The 24,834-nt window shown below is 45.1% G+C and overlaps 1 protein-coding gene across 1 annotated transcript in view; it reads right to left on the reverse strand.

Moving 5' to 3' along the window:
• The window catches only part of tex11 (testis expressed 11), a 245,081-nt gene that overhangs the window by 47,307 nt on the left and 172,940 nt on the right, over positions 1-24,834 (reverse strand). Inside the window, exons 24-25 of the mRNA XM_068046993.1 lie at positions 9,272-9,350; positions 3,347-3,496 (exon numbers count right to left, since the gene is read on the reverse strand). Of these exons, the coding sequence (XP_067903094.1) occupies positions 3,347-3,496; positions 9,272-9,350 (229 nt within the window). The remainder of the gene's footprint in view (positions 1-3,346; positions 3,497-9,271; positions 9,351-24,834) is intronic.

Here is a 24,834-nt window from a genome sequence, read left to right on the forward strand (position 1 = left end):
CATCCAGGTCATTAATATAGAGTGTAAGTAGCTGAGGCCCCAGCACTGATCCTTGTGACACCCCACTATTCACTGCCTACTGAGTTGAAAATGCCATTTATGCCCACTCTCCGCTTCCTGTCTGTTAACCAATCCTCTATCTACACTGATATATTACCTCCAATACCATGAGCCCTCATCTTGACTATTAATCTTTTATGTGGCACCTTATTAAATGCCTTTTGAAAATCCAGGTATACTACATCTCCTGGTTCCCCTTTATCTACCCTACTAGTTACATCCTCAAAAAACTCTTAATACATTTGTCAAACAGGATCTCCCTTTTGTAAAACCATGCTGACTTGTTCTAATCATACTATGCTTTTCCAAGTGCAAGTTAAGACTTCTTTGATAATAGTTTCCAGCATCTTCCCAACAACTGATGTTAGGCCAACTATCCTGTAGTTCCCTGTTTTCTCTCTACCACCTTTCTTGAAAAGCAGCGTAACATTTGCTAACTTCCAATCTAACAGGACCATTCTGGAATCTAAGGAATTCTGGAAAATCATAGCCACCGCATCCATTATTTATTTATTTAGAGATACAGCACTGAAACAGGCCCTTCGGCCCACCGAGTCTGTGCCGACCAACAACCACCCATTTATACTAACCCTACAGTAATCCCATATTCCCTACCACCTACCTACACTAGGGGCAATTTACAATGGCCAATTTACCTATCAACCTGCAAGTCTTTGGCTGTGGGAGGAAACCGGAAGCACCCGGCGAAAACCTATGCTGTCACAGGGAGAACTTGCAAACTCCGCACAGGCAGTACCCAGAATCGAACCCGAGTCCCTGGAGCTGTGAGGCTGCAGTGCTAACCACTGCGCCACTGTGCTGCCCATTATCTCTGCAGCTATCTCTTTTAGAACCCTAGGATGTAGGCCATCTGGTCCCGGGGACATGTCAGATTTTAGTCCCTCAAGTTTCTCCAATACTTTTTCTCGACTGATATCAATATCCTTAATTTCCTCACTCCTTTTAGCCCCTAGAATACTGCTTATTTCTGGTATTGAACTTGAGCCTTCTACTGTGAAGACATACACAAAATATTTCTTCAATGCCTCTGCCATTTCCTCATTCCCCATGATGATTTCTGCTGTCTCTGCCTTTAAGGGACCAATGTCTACTTTAGCAACTCTCTTCCTTTTTATGTACTTATAAAAGCTCTTACAATGTTTTTGTAATGCTGGCTAGTTTATTCATATTTTTTCCCTTTTTATCAACTTTTTGGTGGCCCTTTGCTGATTTCTAAAACACTCCCAACTGTCAGACTTGCTACTATTTTTTGCAACATTGTAAGCCTCTTCTTTTAGTCTAATACTCTCCTTAACTTCCAGAGTGAGCCATGGATGGGTCTTTCTTGACGAGTTTTTGTTTTTCAACAGAATGTACATTTGTTGTACCCTTTGAATTCTTCCTTTAAAAGTTTACCACTGTCTACACAATGGATAGACTGTACATATCCAAAGACTGATTTTTCATAAGATACTTTTCATTGGCTGATACAGATATCTAGTAACGGTAGCAATGCTGGATTGGCGAACTCTTTCCATAGCAAATAATTACTAAGTGAAAAAATAAATCGAGGGTGTAAATTCAAATATTTTGTCCCACAATTTATTGCACTCTGAATTTTCTATTGAAATCATATTGCATGGCTGAGTCAGCTACCTTGTCACAGGTAGAACAAAAATCTGATATCAAATCTTTAAACTGTCCATGACCAGTGAATCAAAACTTGAAAATGGAAATGAAGATAATAAATACATTGGTGTTGAATTCCTCCGCTTGACCAGCAGGAAACTCCATCAGGACTCATATAAACTAAGAACTTCCACTCACCCCTTACAAGGGTACCTACGCCAGAAGGGACACGGAAGCATTCTCAGCCTTAGAAGGATCTGGCGTAAGGTCGGAAGCTAGTATACCAAGTAAGGAGATATGTACCAGCCTCCTGAATGGAGGTAGTGGGCTCTACTATAGAGGATCAAAGCCCCCTTACTAAAGACAGCCTCTAAGTGAAAATTTCTTTTGTTCCTGGGGCCTCAACATCCCCTGTAAATTGGCAGTGAAGCCAGGTTTTTCAGAAGCTTGGGGCTGGTGGGTACTTGAAATGTGCCCCAGTGATGCAAATGTGTGCCGGACCAATGCAACTTGGATGCTCTTCCTATGACCCTTCATAAAATTCAACAGGGTCAAGGCTGGATGTCAGTAATGGGCACAATCCTAGCACAAGTACAGCCTATGGAAATTCAGGGCAATAAAATTCAGCAACAGTAACTTTGATGTTGACATACAAATAGGATTTTCTGGAAGATGGCCATATAGCTCAACAACCCAACCTTCTCACCATATCTCTTAATGTTCTCCTTCTCCAGAATCATGTTTATGCTACTTCTTTTAATTCCCTTCGCAGTAACTTAATACTGAGACCTATTTGCATGACATGATTCTATCTGAATCGGTCATTTATATTACTAAGTTTTAAATGAATTAGGATATCATGCTCCAATCAAGTTATAAATTGTTTAAAAAACAGCAAGGTGGTCAGAAATCAGCAATCTGAGAATATGAAAATCAACTAGCATATAAGCTTTCTAAAAAATTCATATTTTTATTACAGTATTTAATTGCCTACATGACAATCATTGTAGATCAAAAGTAGTTCATTTCGTTTAGCACTGTGAGATGTTCAACTGAAAAGGTATATTCACTCAATATTATATCATAATCTTAAAGTATTTGAAAAGGGGAATTCACAGGGAGCTGTTAAGTAGTGATAACTTTGTTTTTTTAAATAATCCTTCACTGAAATTAAAAATCCTACAATGATCATAATATTGACTCTATGTAGATAGACATTTATAGCACCCAGCCCGTCTGTCAAGAGCTGAGGATTCTCATACAGGACAGAAGGGGAATGAACGAGAAAAATTTCCTGTTAGATTACAAGGGGCTTGACAGGTTAGCAGTTCACTTTAGACAGCATTTAAATAACAATACTCAAATACATACAGTGCTGAATTACTTTGAAGAGTAGGGCTTTTGTTACCTGGACAAACAAGACAGCACTTTGGAATTAAATGTGCGATAAATGACGAGACCACCAGAAAAAAGACTAATTCCCAGACTGGTAGCCACTTGATGGACTAAAAGTCAGAGACTGATGTGAAGCTTACATTACATTCAACTACATTAAGCTGTCACATCTGCAGTAACCCTAGCTTACAAATCAACAATTAACTGGTCTACAAGTAACTTAGCCAAGATGCTCATCAAGGCTGAAAGGGTTAATGCTTACAGGCCAAGGTTTCCAGTGTTTTGGGCTCTATATGCTGAAGTTGCAACACTCTCTCCAATACATTCTCTATTGCTGGATCATTTAGCTTAGCCCTGGCTTCAAACTCATAAAGAAGTAACAGGGTCTCTGTAGGGTCTTTTGAGACATCACCTACAGAAAAAGAGAAACAGTCACATTGATTGTACACTAAAATTGCCACATTCAGCAGAGCTGCATTCTTAAAGTTCAAAATATTAACACACTTTTAAAATTCACAGTACATTGTTGGATATAATTTCAATACACTGACGCCTTGGCATTGAATACTAAATAGTGAAGCTTAAATTAGAAAATAGAACAGCCAATTCAAAAGCAATACAAAAGAAATACTGCAGGTAAAATGAATATTCAACAGACACTGCTGTACTGGAAGAAAGGAACTTTCAATATGCTCAAATATCTCTCCACATCCACCATCAAGTTGAAAACATATCTTAGTAAAACTTCTTTACAGAATTTACTGCTTGCCAATTAGGTTCGATCATTTAGATTGAAGGGTGAGTGACATGTGTTGAAGATATGTTTTAGAAATACAGCTGAGAAATGACTTTTGGGTAAATTTTTGTCTACCACTTGAACAGTAATCTGGTTGAGCGGATCACCTGCCCATTGTAGAGCTCAGCCAAGGTTCATCCTATTGAAATTAATAGAATGAAAACTGGGAAGGTTCTATAACAGGCAAGTGATCCACTCTACTAGATCACTGCCCATGCAGTGAAAATGAAAAATGTCTCCATGGTCCCTCACTCCAGTTTGGAAAATTGAATGTAAGTGCAGGCTAAGATATTACTAAATTGGCACAAGAATAGTTTTTTAAACTGTTCAAATGGGCACCAATTAGAAAATATAACACCATGCTCGTGAGTCTCTTTTCTAAAAAAGCACACAAACTAATTTTTTTTTATTCGTTCGGGGCATGTGAGCGTTGCTGGTAAGGCCAGCATTTATTGTCCATCCCTAATTGCCCTCGAGAAGGTGGTGGTGAGCTGCCTTCTTGAACTGCTCAGTCAAACAGTGCTGTTAGGAAAGGAGTTCCAGGATTTTGACCAAGCGACAGTGAAGGAGCGGCAATATAGTTCTAGGTCAGGATGGTGTGTGGCTTGGAGGGGAACTTGCAGCTGATGGTGTTCCTATGCATCTGCTGCCCTTGTCTTTCTAGGTGGTAGAGGTTGTGGGTTTGGAAGGTACTGTTGAAGGAGCCTTGGTGAGTTCCTGCAGTGCATCTTGTAGATGGTACACACTGCTGCCACTGTGCATCAGTGGTGGAGGGAGTGAACATTGAAGGTGGTATATGGGGTGCCAATCAAGGGGATGGTGTCAAGCTTCTTGAGTGTTGTTGGAGTTGCACCCATCCAGGCAAGTGGACAGTATTCCATCACACTGCTGACTTGTGCCTTGCAGATGGTGGACAGGCTTTGGGGAGTCAGGAGGTGAGTTACTTGCTGCAGAATTCCTAGCTCTTGTAATGACAGCATTTACATGCTGGTTTAGTTCAGTTTCTGGTCAATGGTAGCCCCTAGGATGTTGATAGTGGGGGATTCAGCAATGTTAATGCCATTGAATGTCAAGGGGAGATGGTTAGATTCTCTCTTGTTGGAGATGGTCATTGCCTGGCACTTGTGTGGCGTGAATGTTACTCGCCACTTATCAACCCAAGCCTGGATGTTGTCCGGGTCTTGCTGCATATGAACATGGGCTGCTTCAGTATCTGAGAAGTCGCGAATGGTGCTGAACATTGTGCAATCATCAGCGAACAGCGCCACCTCTGACCTTATGATGGAGGGAAGGTTATTGATGAAGCAGCTGAAGATGGTTGGGCCTAAGACACTACTCTGAGGAACTCCTGCAGTGATGTCCTGGGACTGAGATGACTGATCTCCAACAACCACAACCATCTACCTTTGTGCTAAGTATGACTCCAGCCAGCAGAGAATTTTTCCCCGATTCCCATTGACTTCAGTTTTGCTAGGGCTCCTTCATGCCATACTTGGTCAAATGCTGCCTTGGTGTCAAGGGCAGTCACTCTCACCTCACCTCTGGAGTTCAGCTCTTTCGTCCATGTTTGGACCAAGGCTGTAATGAGGTCAGGAGCTGAGTGGTCCTGGCAGAACCCAAACTGAGCGTCAGTGAGCAGGTTATTGCTGAGCAAGTGTCATTTGATAGCACTGTCGACGACCCCTTCAATTTGCTGATGATCGGGACTAGACTGATAGGGTGGTAACTGGCCGGGTTGGATTTGTCCTGCTTTTTGTGCACAGGTCATACCTGTGCCGGGTAGATGTCTAAATGTAGCTGAACTGGAACAGCTTGGCTAGAAGCGTGGTTAGTTCTGGAGTACAAGTCTTCAGTACTATTGCTGGAATGTTGTCAAGGGCCCATTGTCTTTGCAGTATCCAGTGCCTTCAGCTGTTTCTTGATATCACATGGAGAGAATCAGATTGGCTGAAGACTGGCATCTGTGATGCTGGGGACCTCAGGAGGAGGCCAAGATGGATCATCCACTCAGTACTTCTGGCTGAAGATGGATGCAAATGCTTCAGCCTTGTCTTTTGCACTGATGTGCTGGGCTACCCCATCATTGAGGATGAGGATGTTTGTGGAGCCTCTTCTTTCTGTCGGTTGTTTAATTGTCCAACACCACTCCCGACTGGATATGGCAGGAATGCAGAGCTTAGATCTGATCCGTTGGTTGTGGAATCACTTAGCCCTGAACATTGCATGCTGCTTCAGCTGTTTGGCATGCAAGTAGTCCTGTGTTGTAGCTTCACCATGCTGATACCTCATTTTTAGGTATGCCTGGTGCTGCTCCTGGCATGCCTTCCTGCACTCTTCATTTAACCAGGGTTGGTCCCCCGGCTTGATGGTAATGATAGAGTGGGGGATATGCCAGGCCGGGAGGTTACAGATTATGGTTGAATACAACTCTACTGCTGCTGATGGCCCACAGCGCCTCATGGATGCTTAGTTTTGAGTTGCTGGATCTGTTTGAAATCTATCCCATTTAGTACGGTGGTAGTGCCACACATGATGGTGGGTACCCTCAGTGTGAAAATGGGACTTCATCTGTGAAAACGATACTTCGTCTCCAAAATGACTGTGTCTCCAAAAGGACTGTGTGGTGGTCATTCCTACCAATACTGTCATGGACAGATGCATCAGCAACAGGTGGATTGGTGAGGACGAGGTCAAGTAGGTTTTTCCCTCTTGTTGGTTCCCTCACCACCTGCCGCAGACCCCGTCCTTTATGTCCTTTAGGACTCGGCCAATAGTTATGCTACCGAGCCACTCTTGGTGATAAACATTGAAGTCTCCCACCCAGAGTACATTCTGTGCCCTTGCTACCCTCAGTGCTTCTTCCAATTAGTGTTCAACATAGAGAAGGACTGATTCATCAGCCGAGCAGTCGGTGGTAATCAGCAGGAGGTTTCCTTGTCCATGCTTGACCTGATGCCACGAGACTTCTTGGGATCCGGAATCAATGTTGAGGACTTCCAGGGTAACTCCCTCCCGACTGGATACCACTGTGCTGCCACCTCTGGTGGGTCTGTCCTGCCGGTGGGATAGGACATACACAGGGATGGTGATGGTGGTGTCTGGGACATTGTCTGCAAGGTATGATTCTGTGAGTTTGACTATGTCAGGCTGTTGCTTGACTAGTCTGTGGGACTGCTCTCCCAATTTTGGCACAAGCCCCCAGAGGTTAGTAAGGAGGAATAAAAACAAGAAATGCTGGAACCACTCAGCAGGTCTGGCAGCATCTGTGAAAAGAGAAGCAGAGTTAACGTTTCGGGTCAGTGACCCTTCTTCGGAACTGACAAATATTAGAAAAGTCACAGGTTATAAGTAGGTGAGGTGGGGGTGGGGCAAGAGATAACAAAGGAGGTCGAGATTGGACCAGGCCACATAGCTGACCAAAAGGTCACGGAGCAAAGGCAAACAATATGTTAATGGTGTGTTGAAAGACAAAGCATTAGTACAGATTAGCTGTTAATACACTGAATATTGAACAGCAGCAAGTGCAAACCTGAAAAAAAACAGTGGGTAAGCAAACTGAACAAACTAAGATGAAATGAAATAAATGCAAAAAAAAATTGTAAAAAATGTAAAAAAGAATGTAAAAAAAAAGAAGAAAAAATAACTAAAAATGAAAGTAAAATGGGGGGCTGTCATGCTCTGAAATTATTGAACTCAATGTTCAGTCCGGCAGGCTGTAGTGTGCCTAATCGGTAGATGAGATGCTGTTCCTCGAGCTTGCGTTGATGTTCACTGGAACACTGCAGCAATCCCAGGACAGAGATGTGAGCATGAGAGCAGGGGGGAAGTGTTGAAATGGCAAGCAACCGGAAGCTCAGGGTCCTGCTTGCGGACTGAGCGGAGATGTTCCGCAAAGCGGTCACCCAGTCTGCGCTTGGTCTCCCCAATGTAGAGGAGACCACACTGTGAGCAGCGAATACAGTATACTACATTGAAAGAAGTACAAGTAAATCGCTGCTTCACCTGAAAGGAGTGTTTGGGGCCTGGGATAGTGAGGAGAGAGGAGGTAAATGGGCAGGTATTACACCTCCTGCGATTGCAGGGGAAGGTGCCCTGGGACGGGGACGAGGTGGTGGGGGTAATGGAGGAGTGGACCAGGGTGTCGCGGAGGGAACGATCCCTTCGGAATGCTGACAGGGGAAGGGAGGGGAAGATGCGACTGGTAGTGGCATCACGCTGGAGGTGGCGGAAATGGCGGAGGATGATCCTTTGGATATGGAGGCTGATGGGGTGAAAAGTGAGGACAAGGGGAACCCTGTCACGGTTCTGGGAGGGAGGGGAAGGGGTGAGGGTAGAGGTGCGGGGAATGGGCCGGACACGGTTGAGTGCCCTGTCAACCACAGTGGGGGGAAATCCTCGGTTGAGGAAAAAGGTCATATCAGAAGCACCCTCATAGAAGGTAGCATCATCAGAGCAGATGCGTCGGAGACGGAGAAACTGGGAGAATGGAATGGAGTCCTTGCAGGAGGTAGGGTGTAAAGAAGTGTAGTCGAGGTAGCTGAGAGTCGGTGGGCTTATAATGGATATTAGTAGACAACCTATCCCCAGAGATGGAGACAGAGAAGTCGAGGAAGGGAAGGGTCAGAGATGGACCATGTTAGTAAGGAGGACCCTGAAGGGTTGATAGGGCTGGGTTTGCCATTGTTGTTTCCGGTGCCAAGGTCAATGCCAAGTTTTCGGTCCGGTTTCATTCCTTCTCTTAGACTTTGCAGTGGTTTGATATAACTGAGTGGCATTTAAGAGTCAACCACATTGCTGTGGGTCTGAAGTCACACGTAGGCCAGCCCAGGTAAGGACGGCAGATTTCCTTCCCTAAAGGACATTAGTGAACCAGATGGGTTTTTACAACAATCGACAATGGTTTCATGATCACCACTGGACTAGCTTTTTAATTCCAGATTTATTAATCTGTTCCTCAGGGTAGTGTCTTGGGCCCAACCATCTTCAGCTCCTTCATCAATAACCTTCCCTCCTTTATAAGGTCAGAGGTGGGGTTGTTCACTGATGATTGCACAATGTTCATCTGCCATGGTGGGATTCGAACCCATGTCCCCAGAGCATTAGCCAGGGGCTCTGGGTTACCAGTCTAGTGACATTAGCAACATGCCACTGCCTCCACGTTAACATTCTTAATTCTGGCTGACCACCATTGCAATCAGTACCTATAATTTACACATAATATAAATTGAAATTTTGCCAATTGTATTTTTTTAAAATCAATACCCACTCAGCAAATGAATTGAATTACTGTACTTGGCCACGTTAGAGTCCCTTAGCCCAGGCCTCGAACAGCTACAAGTGCTCTGAGATTTTGCTCTGTATGACAGATCCAGGCTGCCCTTGAATACTGACCTGCTGCTGTGGATTTCAGTGTCGTCCAAATATCCCAACAAACTTGAATATGCTCTTGTGCTTGAGTCAGACTCGCAGTCTACAAGAACAAAATGATTATTATTAGAAATTTCTAATATTTTTACCAAAGTACAATAAAGCATTTCAAATTGTAGTTTTTTGCAAACATTGCTGAATTTCCCAAACGCCACAGCACCATAAATTGTAGATGGGTTGCTTATGTAGAAATAATATTTCTATTAAAGGGATAAAAGGATATGGGACAAAAGCGGGAACAGGTTACTGAGTTGGATGATCAGCCATGATCATAATGAATGGCGGAGCAGGCTCGAAGGGCCAAATGGCCTACTCCTGCTCTTATTTTCTATGTTTCTATGTCCACAATATTGAAGTCTTCATGACCATCCACTTCCACTCCATCAATCTACAGCTAGACTGTGACAATCTATACAAGTTCATGTAGGTTAATGCTATTTAGGGATGACAGAGTCAGTGGTGCGCCACAACTGCAGCATGTGGGAATTTGTAGACAGCACGCAATTCTGGCCAACCTCATCTACAATAAGCGTCTATGTCTTGAAAAACTTCAGCTCAAGAGTTGTTGAGCTGGGGTGCGAGATTGCAGGCATTGTGCAACATCAGTGAGTTACCTGGACACTGATCCAGGAGCTAGTCAACGAGCTGGAGATGGGTCTATAGTTTGCAAGGATGGAGGGTTCAAGGTTTTTCTTGGGGGGAGGGAGATGACCAATGTTCACTCTTAAGTTGTGCATGTATTGATGCAGCAACCCAAAAGCCCGCACACAAGCCAGTCCTTCTAAATTACCACACGTGCACAGCTGCACAAAAAATTTTAAAGGGGTCACACACTTTAAAGAAATGGCCTGCACACTCCAAAAATATGTCAGAGGGAACCTTGGTAATTATGGAAAATTTGAAGGATAATGGGATAGAAACTGAGGAGAGATAGATGTTAACAATGCCTGCCAGCATGGGAATTGGGAAGTTGGGTGGTTAGTAGTTTAGTGAAATATGGTCAAGACAGAAGTAGCTGAGTCTTGTGCACAAGATGTGCTCAGGGAGGGCATGATGGATGATAGGACCTCATTTGTGTAAAGCCCCTCTACTGCCCTAGTTATTTGATTTGCCAGGATACTGATCTCAGCCTGGTTTAAATGGAACTCGCCCGACCGGAACAGCTTTCCTCTTTCCTCCTTTTCCTCTCCAAAGTCCTTGAATATGTTCTCACCTCTCAAATTCATGCCCATCTTTCCTGGAACGCTATGTTTGAAACCCTCCAATCATGTTTTTGCCTCTGCCACAGTACCAAAATGGCTCTTAGCAAGTCACAAATGGCATCCTATGAGAGCTAAGACAAAGGTAAACAATCCCTCCTCGTATTTCTCGACCTGTCTGCAGCCTTTGACACAGTTGATCACACCATCCTCATTCCACCGTCGTCCAGCTGAGTGAGACTGCACTCACCTGGTTATAATCTTATCTATCTAATCGTAGCCACAGAATCGTAAATAATGGCTTCTGTTCCCATTCCTGCACAATTACCACTCGTCTCTCTTGGGCCCTATTTCTCATCTGCATGCTGTCCCTCAGTTACATCATCCAAAAACATAACACCAGTTTCCACATATACACTGGCGACATCCAGCTTTATCTCACCATCATCTCCCTCAACCCTTCCACTCTCTCTAAATGGTCAGACTGCTTATCTAACATCAGTACTTGACATGAGCAGAAATTTCTTCAATTAAAGATTGGGAAAACTGAAGCCATTGCATTCGACCCCGCCACAAACACCGCTTCCATGCCACCAACTCCATCCCTCTCCCTGGTAACTGTCTGAAGCTGAACCAAGCTGTTCACAAACCCAGTATTACATTTGACCCCGAGATAAGCTTTTAACCACATATCCCCACTGTCACCAAGATCGCCTATTTCCACCTGCGTAACATTGCCCGTCTCGGCCTTTGCCTCAGCTCATCTACTGCTAAAACCCTCATCCATGCCTTTGTTATCTAACTTGACTATTCTAATGCACTCCTCGCCAGCCTCCCACATTCTACCCTCTGTCAACTTGAGGTCATCCAAACCTCTGCTGCCCGTGTTCTAACTCGCGCCAAATCCCATTCACCTATTACCTGTGCTCACTGATCTACACTGGCTCCCTATTAAGCAATGATTTGATTTTAAAATTCTTAGCTTTGTTTTCAAATCCCTCCATGGCCTGGCCCCTCCCCTACCTCTGTGATCTCCTTCAGCCCTACAACTATCTGTGCTCATCTAATTCCGGCCTCATTAGCACCACTGAATTTAATTGCTCCACCATTGGTGGCTGTGGCTTCAGCTGCCTCAGCCCTAAAGTCTGAAATTCTCTCCGTAAACCTCTCCGCATCTCTAACTCGCTTTCCTCCTTTAAAGCATTCCTTTAAAGATGACCAAGCTTTTGGTCATCTACCCTAATATCTCTAGTGGTTCAGTGTCATATTTTTTATTTTTAATGACTCTGTGAGCACCTTGACATGTTTCATTACTTTAAAGGTGCTATATAAGTATAAGTTATTGTTGAGGGGTAGGCGGATTCAGGAAAGAGTAAATTCAAAAGCAATGAGAAATGTCAAGAATGCAGAGCAGAGAAACGTTGTTGTGGGTAAAAATAAGCAGGGTGGTTCAGGAAGGGGCAGAGAGCTTAGCAAAGGTAATGGGGCATTAGTGACAAAGATGACATCTGTGGAAAAACAGGAAAAACTTAAAGCTTAAGGTACTACATTTGAATGCATGAAGCATTTGCAACAAAATAGATGAATTAATTGCATAGATAGAAATTAATAGCTTTGATCTAACAGCCATTATGGAGATGTGGTTGCAGTGGCCAAGGATGTGAATTAAATATTCCAGTATATTTGTTTAACCTGTGCAAGAGATAAACAAAATAGAAAAGGAGTAGGGATTATCCTGATAATAAAAAATGAGATAAGGACAGTAGAAAGGATTTTAGCTCGAAAAAGGACATGTTCATGGAAAGAATTCACGATAGTTTTCTAGATCAGTATGTCAAGGAACCAACTAGGGAACAGGCTACTTTAGATCTAATTCTGTGCAATGAGACAGAGTTAAGAATAAATAAGTTCTGACAAAAGATGGGGGAAAGAGCAGGAGGAAGTGGGGACTAAATGAATAGCTGTTCGCTGTAGGATTCTATGAAAAGGCCATTGACCTTTTTTACATTAATCCTGTTTCTCCTGCTGCTGTCAGACCTGCTGAGTATTTCCAACGTGTTCTGTTTTTTTTCAAAATTCCAGCATTTGCAGTATTTTGCTTTTGTACTTGGATTAATTGATAATCTTGTAGTAAAGGATCCTCTGGGGAAGAGTGATAATAATATGGTAGAATTTTATATTGAGTTTAACAGTGATTTAGTTAAACCAGAAACTAGGGTCTTAAATCTGAATATCACTACATAGGTATTGTCATGGTCCCGTAGCTTTTTTCTCCGGCGAATATGTGGTGTGTCTTTAAGGCTGGAAAAGGAGCGGTACTGTTTTAAGAACCAGCAGCCTCAGGAGTTAGAGAAAATGCATTTTGGTTGCCGATAGATACAACCATATGGAGAGGGAACCAACCAGCTTCAGAGAATGCATCCTGGTTACCCGGCAACAGCCACTCAGGGACCCAGGACAGGATATACAATGTTACAATTCAATTTTGAACTGGCTTTTTAGTTGAAGACAGTCTGTTCTAACAGAACACAGACAGACAGCTGGTGTTAGCACCTGAAAGAAGAGCTCTCAGTCATTTAAACTGAAGGAAGAGAATTTAGTCTGTTTAATTATTATTTCTCAAAATTCTAGAAAAAAGTCAAGCCGGAACAGAGATCTCTGGTAATTTAAACTGAAGGAAGGGAAGTTAGACTGTGACAATCTATTATCCCCCAAAAATTCTAAAGTCAGATTGATTCTATTGAAAGTGTTTGTAAGTTGTTAATTGTTTAAATCCATCACTGAAGGATGGAAAGCATCACTTACTCCTGGAATTAGACTACAGACTATTCCACTGTGGAAGAACCTTTTTTCCCCATTGGACGATTGTGAGGACTTCAAGCAACATTGGACTGTAAATTTGCAAGGACTCTTAAGATTTTCTATTTTAAATGTTGTTTATATCTTCATAGTGTTTAAGAATTTAGTTTTTCTAATTAAACAGTTAATTTGTTGATTAAAGACACCTGGTATGGTTAGCCTCATTCAGGAGTTAATAGATGGTACAATTTGGCTGGGTCTTTCTTTAATTTGGAAAGTTTAAAATGATATGTTAGGCGATCTGTGGAGGGACGGGATTGAATTAACAGTGCATTTCTCCCACCACAATCAGAATCGTATATTTTGATTGGGGGCTTTGACTGGAGCGGTCGGTTGTAACAGTATGAAGGGGGAGTTGACTAAGGTGGATTGGGAAACTCGATTAAAAGTTATGACAGTAGATAAGGAAATGGCAAACATTTAAAGAATTAATTCATAACTTACAATAAGTATACAGTCGCTTAAGAAATAAAAACCCCACAGGAAAGGTGGTCCAACTAAGGTTAACAAAAAGAGTTGAACATAAAATTAGATTAAAGGAAAAGGCTTATAACATTGCCAAGAAAAGTAGTAAGCCTAAGGATTGTGTTACGACCAAGGCAGGAGTACTGCACTGTTAATTCAGTTCCACTTCTCCACAGGTCATAGCATATCAAATAAAGTTTCCCACCTACCAGAGAATATCCAAATTAAACACTTTATTTGTCCCCCAGAATAAAGCACACCAAACCAGGTTACTTTAAACAACAACAACATAAACTATTTTTTAGAAAAGAAATAATAGGTTTTAACTACTAATAAGACAAATCTATATATACGAAAACTCCTTAGTTCCTTAGCCCTCATGCACACACACATGAAATCAAAAAAGCCAGTTAACCGGGGAAAAAGGATTTTTGCTTTACAGCTGTTGGTTAGGAATAGAAGGAATAATAAAAATGATTGAGTTTATCACGTTCTAGTAGGATGTTTTCGGTACAGTGGAATACAGTCGAATATTCGGATGCCACTCGATGTCTCTCCAGGCGAGGTTGATGAACAGTCTTTAATGGGTAGGCAGTCAAAGCAATTTGTATGCAGCAGGCGTCACACAGGTCTTTCAGCAAAGGGTGTAGTAACAGGTCTGCTTGTGTTTTTCAAAACAGGAGTCTAGCAGTAGAAGCTTCCTTGAGATTTCAGGATCTCCTAAAACATAGCAGACAACAGGAACCACTCTTGAGGCAGGAATTTTTCAGAGACTGGAGGCATTAGGAATGTGCCACCTTTCAAATGCAGGGTTTCTTCTCAAGAGATGCAGGATTCCTTTCCAGAGATAGATAACACTTTTCTGGGTCCTCCTCTCTTGCTCTAGGCAGATCAAAGCAAAGATTTCAAAATGCCTGCTCTTTGTCTAACACACTCGTTTTTAAAAGTATTGTCATGAAGACCCCCACCTGCCAAGAATGAGGCATATAAATTTTGTCATATGAACTGTAATTTTAACTGTTGCTGTGAAGAAATGACTTGTTTAAAAAGAGATCACCAGACACTTGGCTGGAGGACATTTGCATACTAAGAACAAAGTAATTCATGACAACGCTACGTCATCGCCGACGTCATCAGGATGCGCCGCGGTGCGCACATGCGCAAACTGTCTCATGCCCTCTGCGCATGCGCTGCGGTCCGGCTTGCCGGGACCGCTTTGCGCATGCGCAGATGACGCAGTACGCATACGGTCCCTGATATCTGCGCATGCACTGCGGCTTCTAGGACCGTTTTGCGCATGCGCAGATGACGTCATCGCGTTACGTTGTCTTCCTCGGGCAACGCGCCAGGTTGGCCTCTGCGCATGCGTCAAAGCTTCAGCGCGACTTTTTGAAAGTGGAAGGAAGAGAGGTTTCGTCAGGCATTTTCTCGCATTTTATCTGAATTATTTAGTCGTTTTGGAGACTTGCTTCATTTTTATTTGACACAGGAGATTATTCCAAGGTAAGTTGCTCTGCCTTTGTAAGTTGCTTTGAAAACATTTCCATTGTCTGAGCCACCGCATGTTCTCCAGTCCCTGTTGTGAGTTGCTGTGTGCAGGCAATACATATGCTGCAACCTACCATCTTAACCGTCCCTTTCATTTTTGTAACGTTTTAATGGAGTGCATTCTGTATTTCTTATCTCATCTCATGTTTCCCGTGAGGAGACTGGACTGGCTGCGGCAACAGACTCTCCGCTGGCAGTAAGGACTGGCTGATGAGATGGAGCCATTTACTATGCCCAACAATTGCCCGGAAGCACCTTCGGATGGAGGTGACCACGCGCTGGACATCAGTCACGTGTCACAAACCCTGGATCCTGAGCGTCTCACCCCCTGGCCTAATGATCTGATGGACCATACATATGCCTGCCTGTTCAAAGCTCCACTTCCCCTACCTGCGGTACCCTCTCCTTGCTGCTCAGTTACACAGTTACCTGTTCCTACACCCATCAGAGCAGTGCACATGGGCACACAGTTACCTGCTCCTACACCCATCAGAGCAGTGCACATGGGCACACAGCCACCTGTTCCTACACCCATCAGAGCAGTGCACATGGGCACACAGTTACCTGCTCCTACACCCATCAGAGCAGTGCACATGGGCACACAGCCACCTGTTTCCCCATCCGCCTTTGAAACAACCATGCAGAGCCTTATGAGAGTCCGCAATTGCCAGCTGCTGCCTGTCAAGCAGAGAGGGCGTCCAAAGGGTTCAAACACTTGGGGAACATTCAGCAAGAAGAGACTGAGCACTAAAAGAAACAAGCATGCCGTGTCCAGTGGTAGCAGAAATGTGAATGCTCTTGCTGTGAACACAACTGGTGATAGTAGTAGGCAGGATTAAATGGGAATGGATGGGAAGGCGCACGAGTAACATAACCACTAGCAGGGAACTGCTGGGCTAAATGGCCAGCTTTATGTTCATAGTCCAAAAGAAATGTGCTTCTTTTCCAGCACCCTCACATTATTCATGTTTTCCCTGAGAGCAGCATTGAACCATCACGAGATAGGGGCAGTAACATCATCCTGCCTCCTACAGCTGAGGTGGGTACTAAGTGATTCATTGGCGGTGTTATCAGTACATGCCTTTACCGCAGAACACAAAGCATGTTCAACAGTAATTTCATTGGAGGGAGGGAAGCTCTGACACTGATGTTCTTTCCTTATTTCCTTTCATGTAAAACGTGCCCTTGAGAAAACAATTTTTGACACTTTAGGACGGCATTCAAGCAAAGGAGGCAGTGCAGGAGAGGACGCAAGGATGTGCTGATTCCTGCATCTGAGGTGGGTAATAAGTGCTTCATTGGCGACATTATCAATTGGTGCCTTCACTGCAGAACTTAAAAAGGTGTGCACAACAGTAATTTCAGTGGATGGAGGGAGGCAAGCTCTGACTCTGATTTGCTTTATTTCTTTTCATGTAAAACATGCCGTCGAGAAAACAATCCTTGAGACTTAAGGTCAGCATTCAAGCAACGAAGGCAACTGGATCACGCTGCGGAGCTGGTCACGATGTGGAAAGGAACATTGCATTTATGGATGAATTGGGAGTGCACATTGGGATGCGTTTGGGGAACATTCACCAAGAATAGACTGAGCTCAGACTCTTGTGACTTTGCCTTCTTCACATGGACAATACAGTAGTGGAATAGAGAGCCAAGCGTTCATTCACCACAAGGCTCTCCAGGAACAATCTCTTTAGCTGTGCATAGCAGAGACTCGGCCTGTCTGTCTAACGGGAATGCTGGAAACACAACACTCATGTATCCATGCACAGCAGTTCCTCGGATGCTTAATGAACTTAATAAAACTTCTCAATAATTAACCCCAGAATTGTTGAGGCTTTGTTTTGCATGCTATTTTCCCGACTTTGCAACTGCACTTCAGATATTCAACTGTGGTGGAGGGGTGGAGGTAGGGGGGTAGAGGGAGGGTGGAGGTAGGGGGGTAGAGGGAGGGTGGAGGTAGGGGGGTAGAGGGAGGGTGGAGGTAGGGGGGTAGAGGGAGGGTGGAGGTAGGGGGGTAGATAGAGAGGGGGGAGGGGTGGGGAGTTGGAGCATGCAAAATGCAGGGACCAGACAGTTGCAATCCCTGAAGTACTGTGGAGAAGTAGGGGAGAAGCAACTGAATTGGGCATCTGCAGCTGGAGGGAACGGCTGAATGGAAAGGGCCGGATGCGAGAGGCCGTAGAGAGCTGTAGGGAGCGAGTGTGCGAAGACTTCGGTGTCGCCGGGTCCAGGGACTGGCCGGTAAGTCTTTTGCTGTTGTGTTTCTGGCGCATGCACAGAAAAAGGCACTCCTCTTCCACTCCGCTGCCCCTCCCCCCCTCCCCTCCCTCTCTTTCCCCCCTCCCTCCTATCTCTTTCCCACCCCTTCCCTCCCCTCTCTTTCCCCCCCCTCCCTCCCCTCTTTCCCCACCCTCTCCCTCCCCTCTCTTCTCCCCCTCTCCCTCCCCTCTCTTTCCCCACCCTCTCCCTCCCCTCTCTTCTCCCCCTCTCCCTCCCCTCTCTTCTCCCCCTCTCCCTCCCCTCTCTTTCCCCCCCTCCTCTCTTTCCCCTCTTTCCCCCCCTCCTCTCTTTCCCCTCTTTCCCCCCCTCCTCTCTTTCCCCTCTTTCCCCCCCTCCTCTCTTTCCCCTCTTTCCCCCCCTCCTCTCTCCCCCCCTCCTCTCTTTCCCCCCCCTCCCCTCTCTTTCCACCCCCCCCTCTCTTTCCACCCCCCCCTCTCTTTCCACCCCCCACCCCCGACACCCTCAACGCTGCTCTCCCCGGCCCCCGCGCTGCTCTCTCCCTCCGGCCATTGTATACTGCCACGTGTTCGTTAGGTTGCTTCTGTGTGATTCTTTGAGCAGCGCCATCTTTAGTCCTGGCAGCTGCTCCAGTCGCAATCTGTGACGTTTTCGTGGCACATGCTGTATTTGCGCATGTGCCAAAACAGCGCCACCTACCGTTCGCGTTGTCAACAAATGCGGTCTACTAAGAAACAATGCTTAGAGAGACAAAAGAATTGCTGACGGATTCAATTAACAGAGATTGGGCTGGGAAATGGTGATCCACATCTTGTCGGGGTAAGAGACAGTACTACACCCCCCCCACCAAGAGCTTTGGAATCCACAAACACAGGTGTGGTTAAGCCAGCTGGTCACATGACTAACCAGCTCGTCCAGGCTTTTTGAACAAGACACAGAAAGTTTGAGGTCAGACTGCAGACTACAACTGAAACTGGAACAAGAGAGCTCTCTCTCGCTTTCTCAAAAACCTCCAGACTCTGTGAAGTTGCTTAAACCTCAAGAGAGAGAAGACTCCTACATCGAAACAAGTTAAAGCATGCACTGGGCCCCAATGAACAGCAAGACTTATCGGCAACCAAAGACTCCACATTGAACTCAAAGGACCATAAATAACTACCAGATATTGCCTCAAACTTTTCCCCTTTATTCCTTCTACTTTTTCTGTCTCTATCTGCGTGTGTGTTTATCGCATATGCATTCTAGCGTGGCCGCTTTGCATATTCATAGTCGTTAACTGAACGCTATAGCCTGCCAACTGAACACTGAATTCAATCATTTCAGGGCATGACAGGCCCCCCCCCTTTTTATTTTTATTTCTTTTTTATTTGTTTCTTTTATTTTAGTTTGTTTCTACCGTGCCTACCCACTTTTTTCATGTTTGTGCTTGGGGCCAGGCTGTTCAGTTTTCTGTCAATTAACAACCTCTCTGCACTAACGCTTTGTTTTTCACCGCACCATTAACATACCATTTGCCTTTGCTCCATGACCTTCTGGTCAGTTATTCTCTGTGACCTTGTCCTATCAACACCTACTCTTTTGTTATCTCTTCCCCACCCCCACTTTACTTGCTTAAGACTTATTACATTTCTAATATTTGCCAGTTCTGATGAAGGGTCACTGACCTGAAACGTTAACTCTGCTTTTCTCTCCACAGATGCTGCCAGACCTGCTGAGTATTTCCAGCAATTCTTGCTTTTATTTCAGATTTCCAGCATCTGCAGTATTTTGCTTTTATTGAAGCAACTTGGGCTAAGTTAAAAGAACTGTCTATGGAGGAGTTGAGGAAAATGGCTGAGCAGTGTGGGATCACTGTGCGTGGCAAGGTTAGGAAGTCTGAATTCCTAAGACTAGTGGCCAACCATTTTTCCCTTGAATCTGAAGGAGCAGAAACAGGGTTGGAAGTAGACCCCGACAGGGTATTGCTAGCAAAGCTACAATTGAAACAGAGGAAACTTGAATTTGAGGAAAGAGAAAAATAGAGGAGAAAGAGAAAGAAAGAGCCTTCCAGAAGGAACGTGAAGAAAAAGACAGGAGAAAGAAAGAGAGAGAGACAGGAGAGAGAAAGAGAAAGAACCTTCCAGAAAGAATGCCAAGAGAGAGAGAGGGGGCGACAGAGAAACCCCAATGAAAGCGTGGCCAATATGGAGCAGCGTAATTCAGGGCTGGGTACAGAATTGTTACAACTTTCCCAACTGATCCCAAAATTCAATGAGGGAAATGTGGAAGCGTTTTTTGTGTCTTTTGAAAAACTGGCAGGCAGTTAAAGTGGCCAGCTGAGGCTTGGACTCTGCTGATACAAAGCAAGTTAATAGGAAAAGCCCATGAGGTTTATTCCATGTTGCCAGATGAGAGTTCATGAGATTATGAACTGACAAAAAATGCGATCCTCGGGGCAGATGAGTTAGTACCGGAAGCCTATCGCCAAAAGTTCAGAACCTTCAAGAAGCAAGCTGATCAAACTTATCTGGAGTTTGAGAGGAGTAAGTAGCTGACTTTTGACCAGTGGCTGAGGGCTTTTAAAGTACAGTTCAGCTATGAAAATCTCAGGCAAGTAATTTTGCTAGAGGAATTTTAAAACTCTCTTCCCACTTGCCATAAAGATACATGTAGAGGAACAGAAGGTTCATAGAGCCCAGCAGGCAGCTGTTCTGGCTGATGAGTTTGCTCTCATTTAAAAGTCAGTTTCCCAGGGGAAAACCTTTCCTAGTCACCCCCACAAATCCGACAAGGACAAAGGCTGGAAAGGTGACAGAAGCCCAAGCAGTCCTGGGAGAGAAAGAAAAGCTGTACAGACCTTAGTTAGGCCACACTTAGAATATTGCGTGCAATTCTGGTCACCACACTACCAGAAGGACGTGGAGGCTTTGGCGAGGGTACAGAAGAGGTTTACCAGGATGTTGCCTGGTCTGGAGGGCATCAGCTATAAGGAGAGGTTGGAAAAACTCAGATTGTCTTCACTGGAACGACGGAGGTGGAGGGGCGACATGATAGAGGTTTACAAAGTTATGAGCGGCATGGACAGAGTGGATAGTCAGAAGCTTTTTCCCAGGGTGGAAGAGTCAGTTACTAGGGGACATAGGTTTAAGGTGCGAGGGGCAAAGTTTAGAGGGGATGTGCGAGGCAAGTTTTTTACACAGAGGGTGGTGAGTGCCTGGAACTTGCTGCCAGGGGAGATGGTGGAAGCAGATACGATAGCGACGTTTAAGAGACATCTTGACAAATATATGAATAGGAAGGGAATAGAGGGATATGGGCCCCGGAAGTGCAGAATGTGTTAGTTTAGGCAGGCATCAAGATCGGCGCAGGCTTGGAGGGCCGAATGGCCTGTTCCTGTGCTGTACTGTTCTTTGTTCAGGATACACAGGGAGCCCTCTTCCAACCAAAAAGGAAGGTACTGTAAGTAGGAGTGAGACCCGGAGACTGTGTGCTTTCATTGTAATAAAGCAGGGCATCTAAGGGCTGACTGCTGGGAACTAAAGGGAAAACCTGTAGGGTTAATCAGGGCACACAGCAGAAGGGACCCTGATGGAAAGCACAACAGAGCAAGCTGTGGCTTTAACTGAAGTAAGAGTGAGATCCAGAAAGCTTACGACTGCAAGTGCAGGAAAATTTAATAGGATTCCTGATGGTTAACAGGGTTTTGTGTCTGAAGGGAGAGTAACCCCATACCCCTCCAGTGGGGCAAGCAACCCATAGCAATCCTCAGAGACACAGGGGCCACTAGATTCCTTTTACTTGGAAAAGGCTGACCTTTCCCCCAGAGAGTGCCAAAATAGTGAAGAATGGTATTGGAGGGCAGCGTAACTTTACACTGGGTGCACTTGGAGTGCGACCTAGTTTTGGGACCGGTGACAGTAGGGATTGTCCCTAGTTTGCCTGAGGACAGGGTTGACCTGCTCCTAGGTAATGATCTGGCGGGGACGAAGGTGGTAACTTCCCCAGTAGTGAAAGAGAGACCGCAGATGGTCAGAGAGACAGAGCAGTGGCAGGAGATGGTCCCCTGCAGTTTCCCTGAATGCATAATGAATCAGGCCATGATCAAACCAGCTCCCCCAGAGGAGACTGAATTGGCATTGCAGACAGACGACCATAAGAATGTTAGAAGGCCCAGGGAATGAATTAAATGAATCTTCCCTAGCTGAGGCTCAGCGAGTTGACCCAGTATTGTGAGAATTAGCACAGGCTGCCCAGTTTGAAATTGAAGCAGAGTGAATCCCTGACTGCTACAATTTAAAGAATAAGATATTGATGAGGAAATTAAGTTCTCCTCACAGACCTGAGGGCAAGGAGTGGACAGTGGTTCACCAGTTAGTGGTGCCGCACTGTTACCGGAAAGAAATACTGAGAATGGCCCATGAGACTACAGTGGTTGTACGTGTCGGTATACGAAAAACCAAAGCCCGCATAAGACAGCAGTTTGACTGGCCAAAACTCCACAAAGATGTGGTGGAGTACTGTAGGAGTTGCCACAGGTGCCAGGTTGAGAGGAAACCCCAACCTACAGTGAAATCTGCACCCCCAAGTCCTGTGTCGGTGTTTGGAGGACCCTCCAGCGGAGGGCTGATGAACTGTAAGGGACCGCCCCCCCCACCCTGCCGAGAACAAAAGGGGACAGGCAGGCACAAGGCTGGCAAAAGGGTAGAAAGGAAAGGGGAAAAAGGGACCAAGAGGGCAGGTTAAAGAAAGTCCAGGAGAAATCCCAAATGGATACCCCTATTGTCCGGTCAGTCAACCCCAAAATGTTTGAGAAGTTAGACCCCACATCCTCCTATGTAAATGCAGACACTAGAAGCACCCCAACAACGTTTCTACGCATTTCCAGGAATCTGCAGAGACAAAGAAAGTCCTCAATAGGGCAGAGAAACTATGAGGGTGATGCCTCACATAGTCGAAGTGCCACAGGGGAGTGAAGTAGAATCTGGGCAAATATCTGCAAGCAGGCCTGTCCCAGAGGACAAAGGGAAGATCAGCAAAGAATCCTCCCACACAGTCAGCAAAAAAGGGAACCAACCATGTCCTAAAGTGAAAAGCTCTTGCATGTTCCAGGGAGAAGACTCAGAGGACGGAGTACCGGAGCGGTGAGTATAAAAACCTTACCTCTGGGATTCGTGGCCTAGTTCCAGGGAGAAGACTTGGAGGGCGGAGTACCAGAGCGGTGAGTATATAGAGTAACTTACCTCGGGTGGGAAAGAAAAACTGAAAAAGTGACGTCACAGGAAAGCTGTGACCTGATTGGCTGGTAGGGAATCTGCACCGAATTTGAAAATAAAACATTGATAAACTAATTTAACCCTAATTAACTAATTAATTAATAAGTAGAGGAGTAACTAAACCGGAGGGAGGAGATTACTGTATTTAGCATTTAACATGTATAGTAGAAGTCTAGCGCTAGGGACCATATAGTTAATTGTAACTTAATTTAGCAAGGATTTAATAAGTATTTATTTTAAATTAATTTATTAGTTAGTGCTAGAAATGTCAGTTAGAGGGGTAAAGTGCTTCACCTGTGAGATGTGGGTGGTCCATGACGCTTCCAGTGTTCCGGACAGCTACATCTGCAGGAAGAGTACCCAATTGCAGCTCCTCACAGACCACATGGATCGGTTGGAGCAGCAATTGGATGCACTTAGGAGCATGCAGGTGGCAGAAAGCATCATAGACAGGAGTTTTAGAGACGTGGTTACACCCAAGGTGCAGGCAGATATATGGGTGACCACTAGAAGGGGCAGGCAGTCAGTGCAGGAATCCCCTGTGGCTATCCCCCTCTCTAACAAGTATACCATTTTGGATACTGTTGGGGGGGTGGCCTATCAGGGGAAAACAACAACAGCAGTAGCTAGAGCAGTGGCACCACAGCTGGCTCTGTTGTTCAGCAGGGGGGGACAAAGCACAGAAGAGCAATAGTTATAGGGGACTCTATAGTCAGGGGCACAGATAGGTGCTTCTGTGGACGTGAAAGAGACTACAGGATGGTATGTTGCCTCCCTGGTGCCAGGGTCAAGGATGTCTCTGAACGGGCAGGGGGCATTCTGAAGGGGGAGAGTGAACAGCCAGAGGTTGTGGTACACATTGGTACTAACGACATAGGCAAGAAGAGTGATGAGGTCCTGCAGGGGGAGTTCAGGAAGTTAGGTGGTAAGTTAAAAAACAGGACCTCTAGGGTTGTAATCTCAGGATTACTCCCTGTGCCACATGCCAGTGAGGCTAGAAATAGGAAGATAGTGCAGCTAAACACGTGGCTAAACAGCTGGTGTAGGAGGGAGGATTTCAGATATCTGGATCATTGGGGTCTCTTCCGGGACAGGTGGGACCTGTACAAGAAGGACGGGTTGCATCTAAACTGGAGGGGCACAAATATCCTGGCTGCGAGGTTTGCTAGCGTCACTTGGGAGGGTTTAAACTAGTGTGGCAGGGGTGGTGGGAACCAGAGCAGTAGGCAGCAGGTGAAATAACTGAGGGGAAACTAGTGAATAAGGCCAGTAAGACTGAGAGGAAGAGCAGGCAGTGAGATGTTGCTGAGCACAGTGGGACTGGTGGTCTGAAGTCCATTTGTTTCAATGCGAGAAGTATAACTGGTAAGGCAGATGAACTTAGAGCTTGGATTAGTACTTGGAACTATGATGTTGTTGCTATTACAGAGACTTGGTTGAGGGAAGGACAGGATTGGCAGCTAAATGTTCCTGGATTTAGATGCTTCAGGCGGGATAGAGGGGGATGTAAATGGGGTGGGGGAGTTGCATTACTGGTTAAGGAGAATATCACAGCTGTACTGCGGGAGGACACCTCGGAGGGATCATGCAGCGAGGCAATATGGGTAGAGCTCAGGAATAGGAAGGGTGCAGTCATGATGTTGGGAGTTTACTATAGCCCTCCCAACAGCCAGCAGGAGATAGAGGAGCAGATATGTAGATAGATTTTGGAAAGATGTAAAAACAACAGGGTTTTTCTTTAGAGATACAGCACTGAAACAGGCCCTTCGGCCCACCGAGTCTGTGCCGACCATCAACCACCCATTTATACTAATCCTACACTAATTCCATATTCCTACCTCATCCCCACCAGTCCCTATGTTTCCCTACCACCTACCTATACTAGGGGCAATGGCCAATTTACCTATCAACCTGCAAGTCTTTAGCATGTGGGAGGAAACCCACGCAGACACAGGGAGAACTT

The sequence above is a fragment of the Heterodontus francisci genome, chromosome 15 (genome assembly GCF_036365525.1).
Source record: "Heterodontus francisci isolate sHetFra1 chromosome 15, sHetFra1.hap1, whole genome shotgun sequence".
NCBI classification, from domain to species: domain Eukaryota; kingdom Metazoa; phylum Chordata; class Chondrichthyes; order Heterodontiformes; family Heterodontidae; genus Heterodontus; species Heterodontus francisci.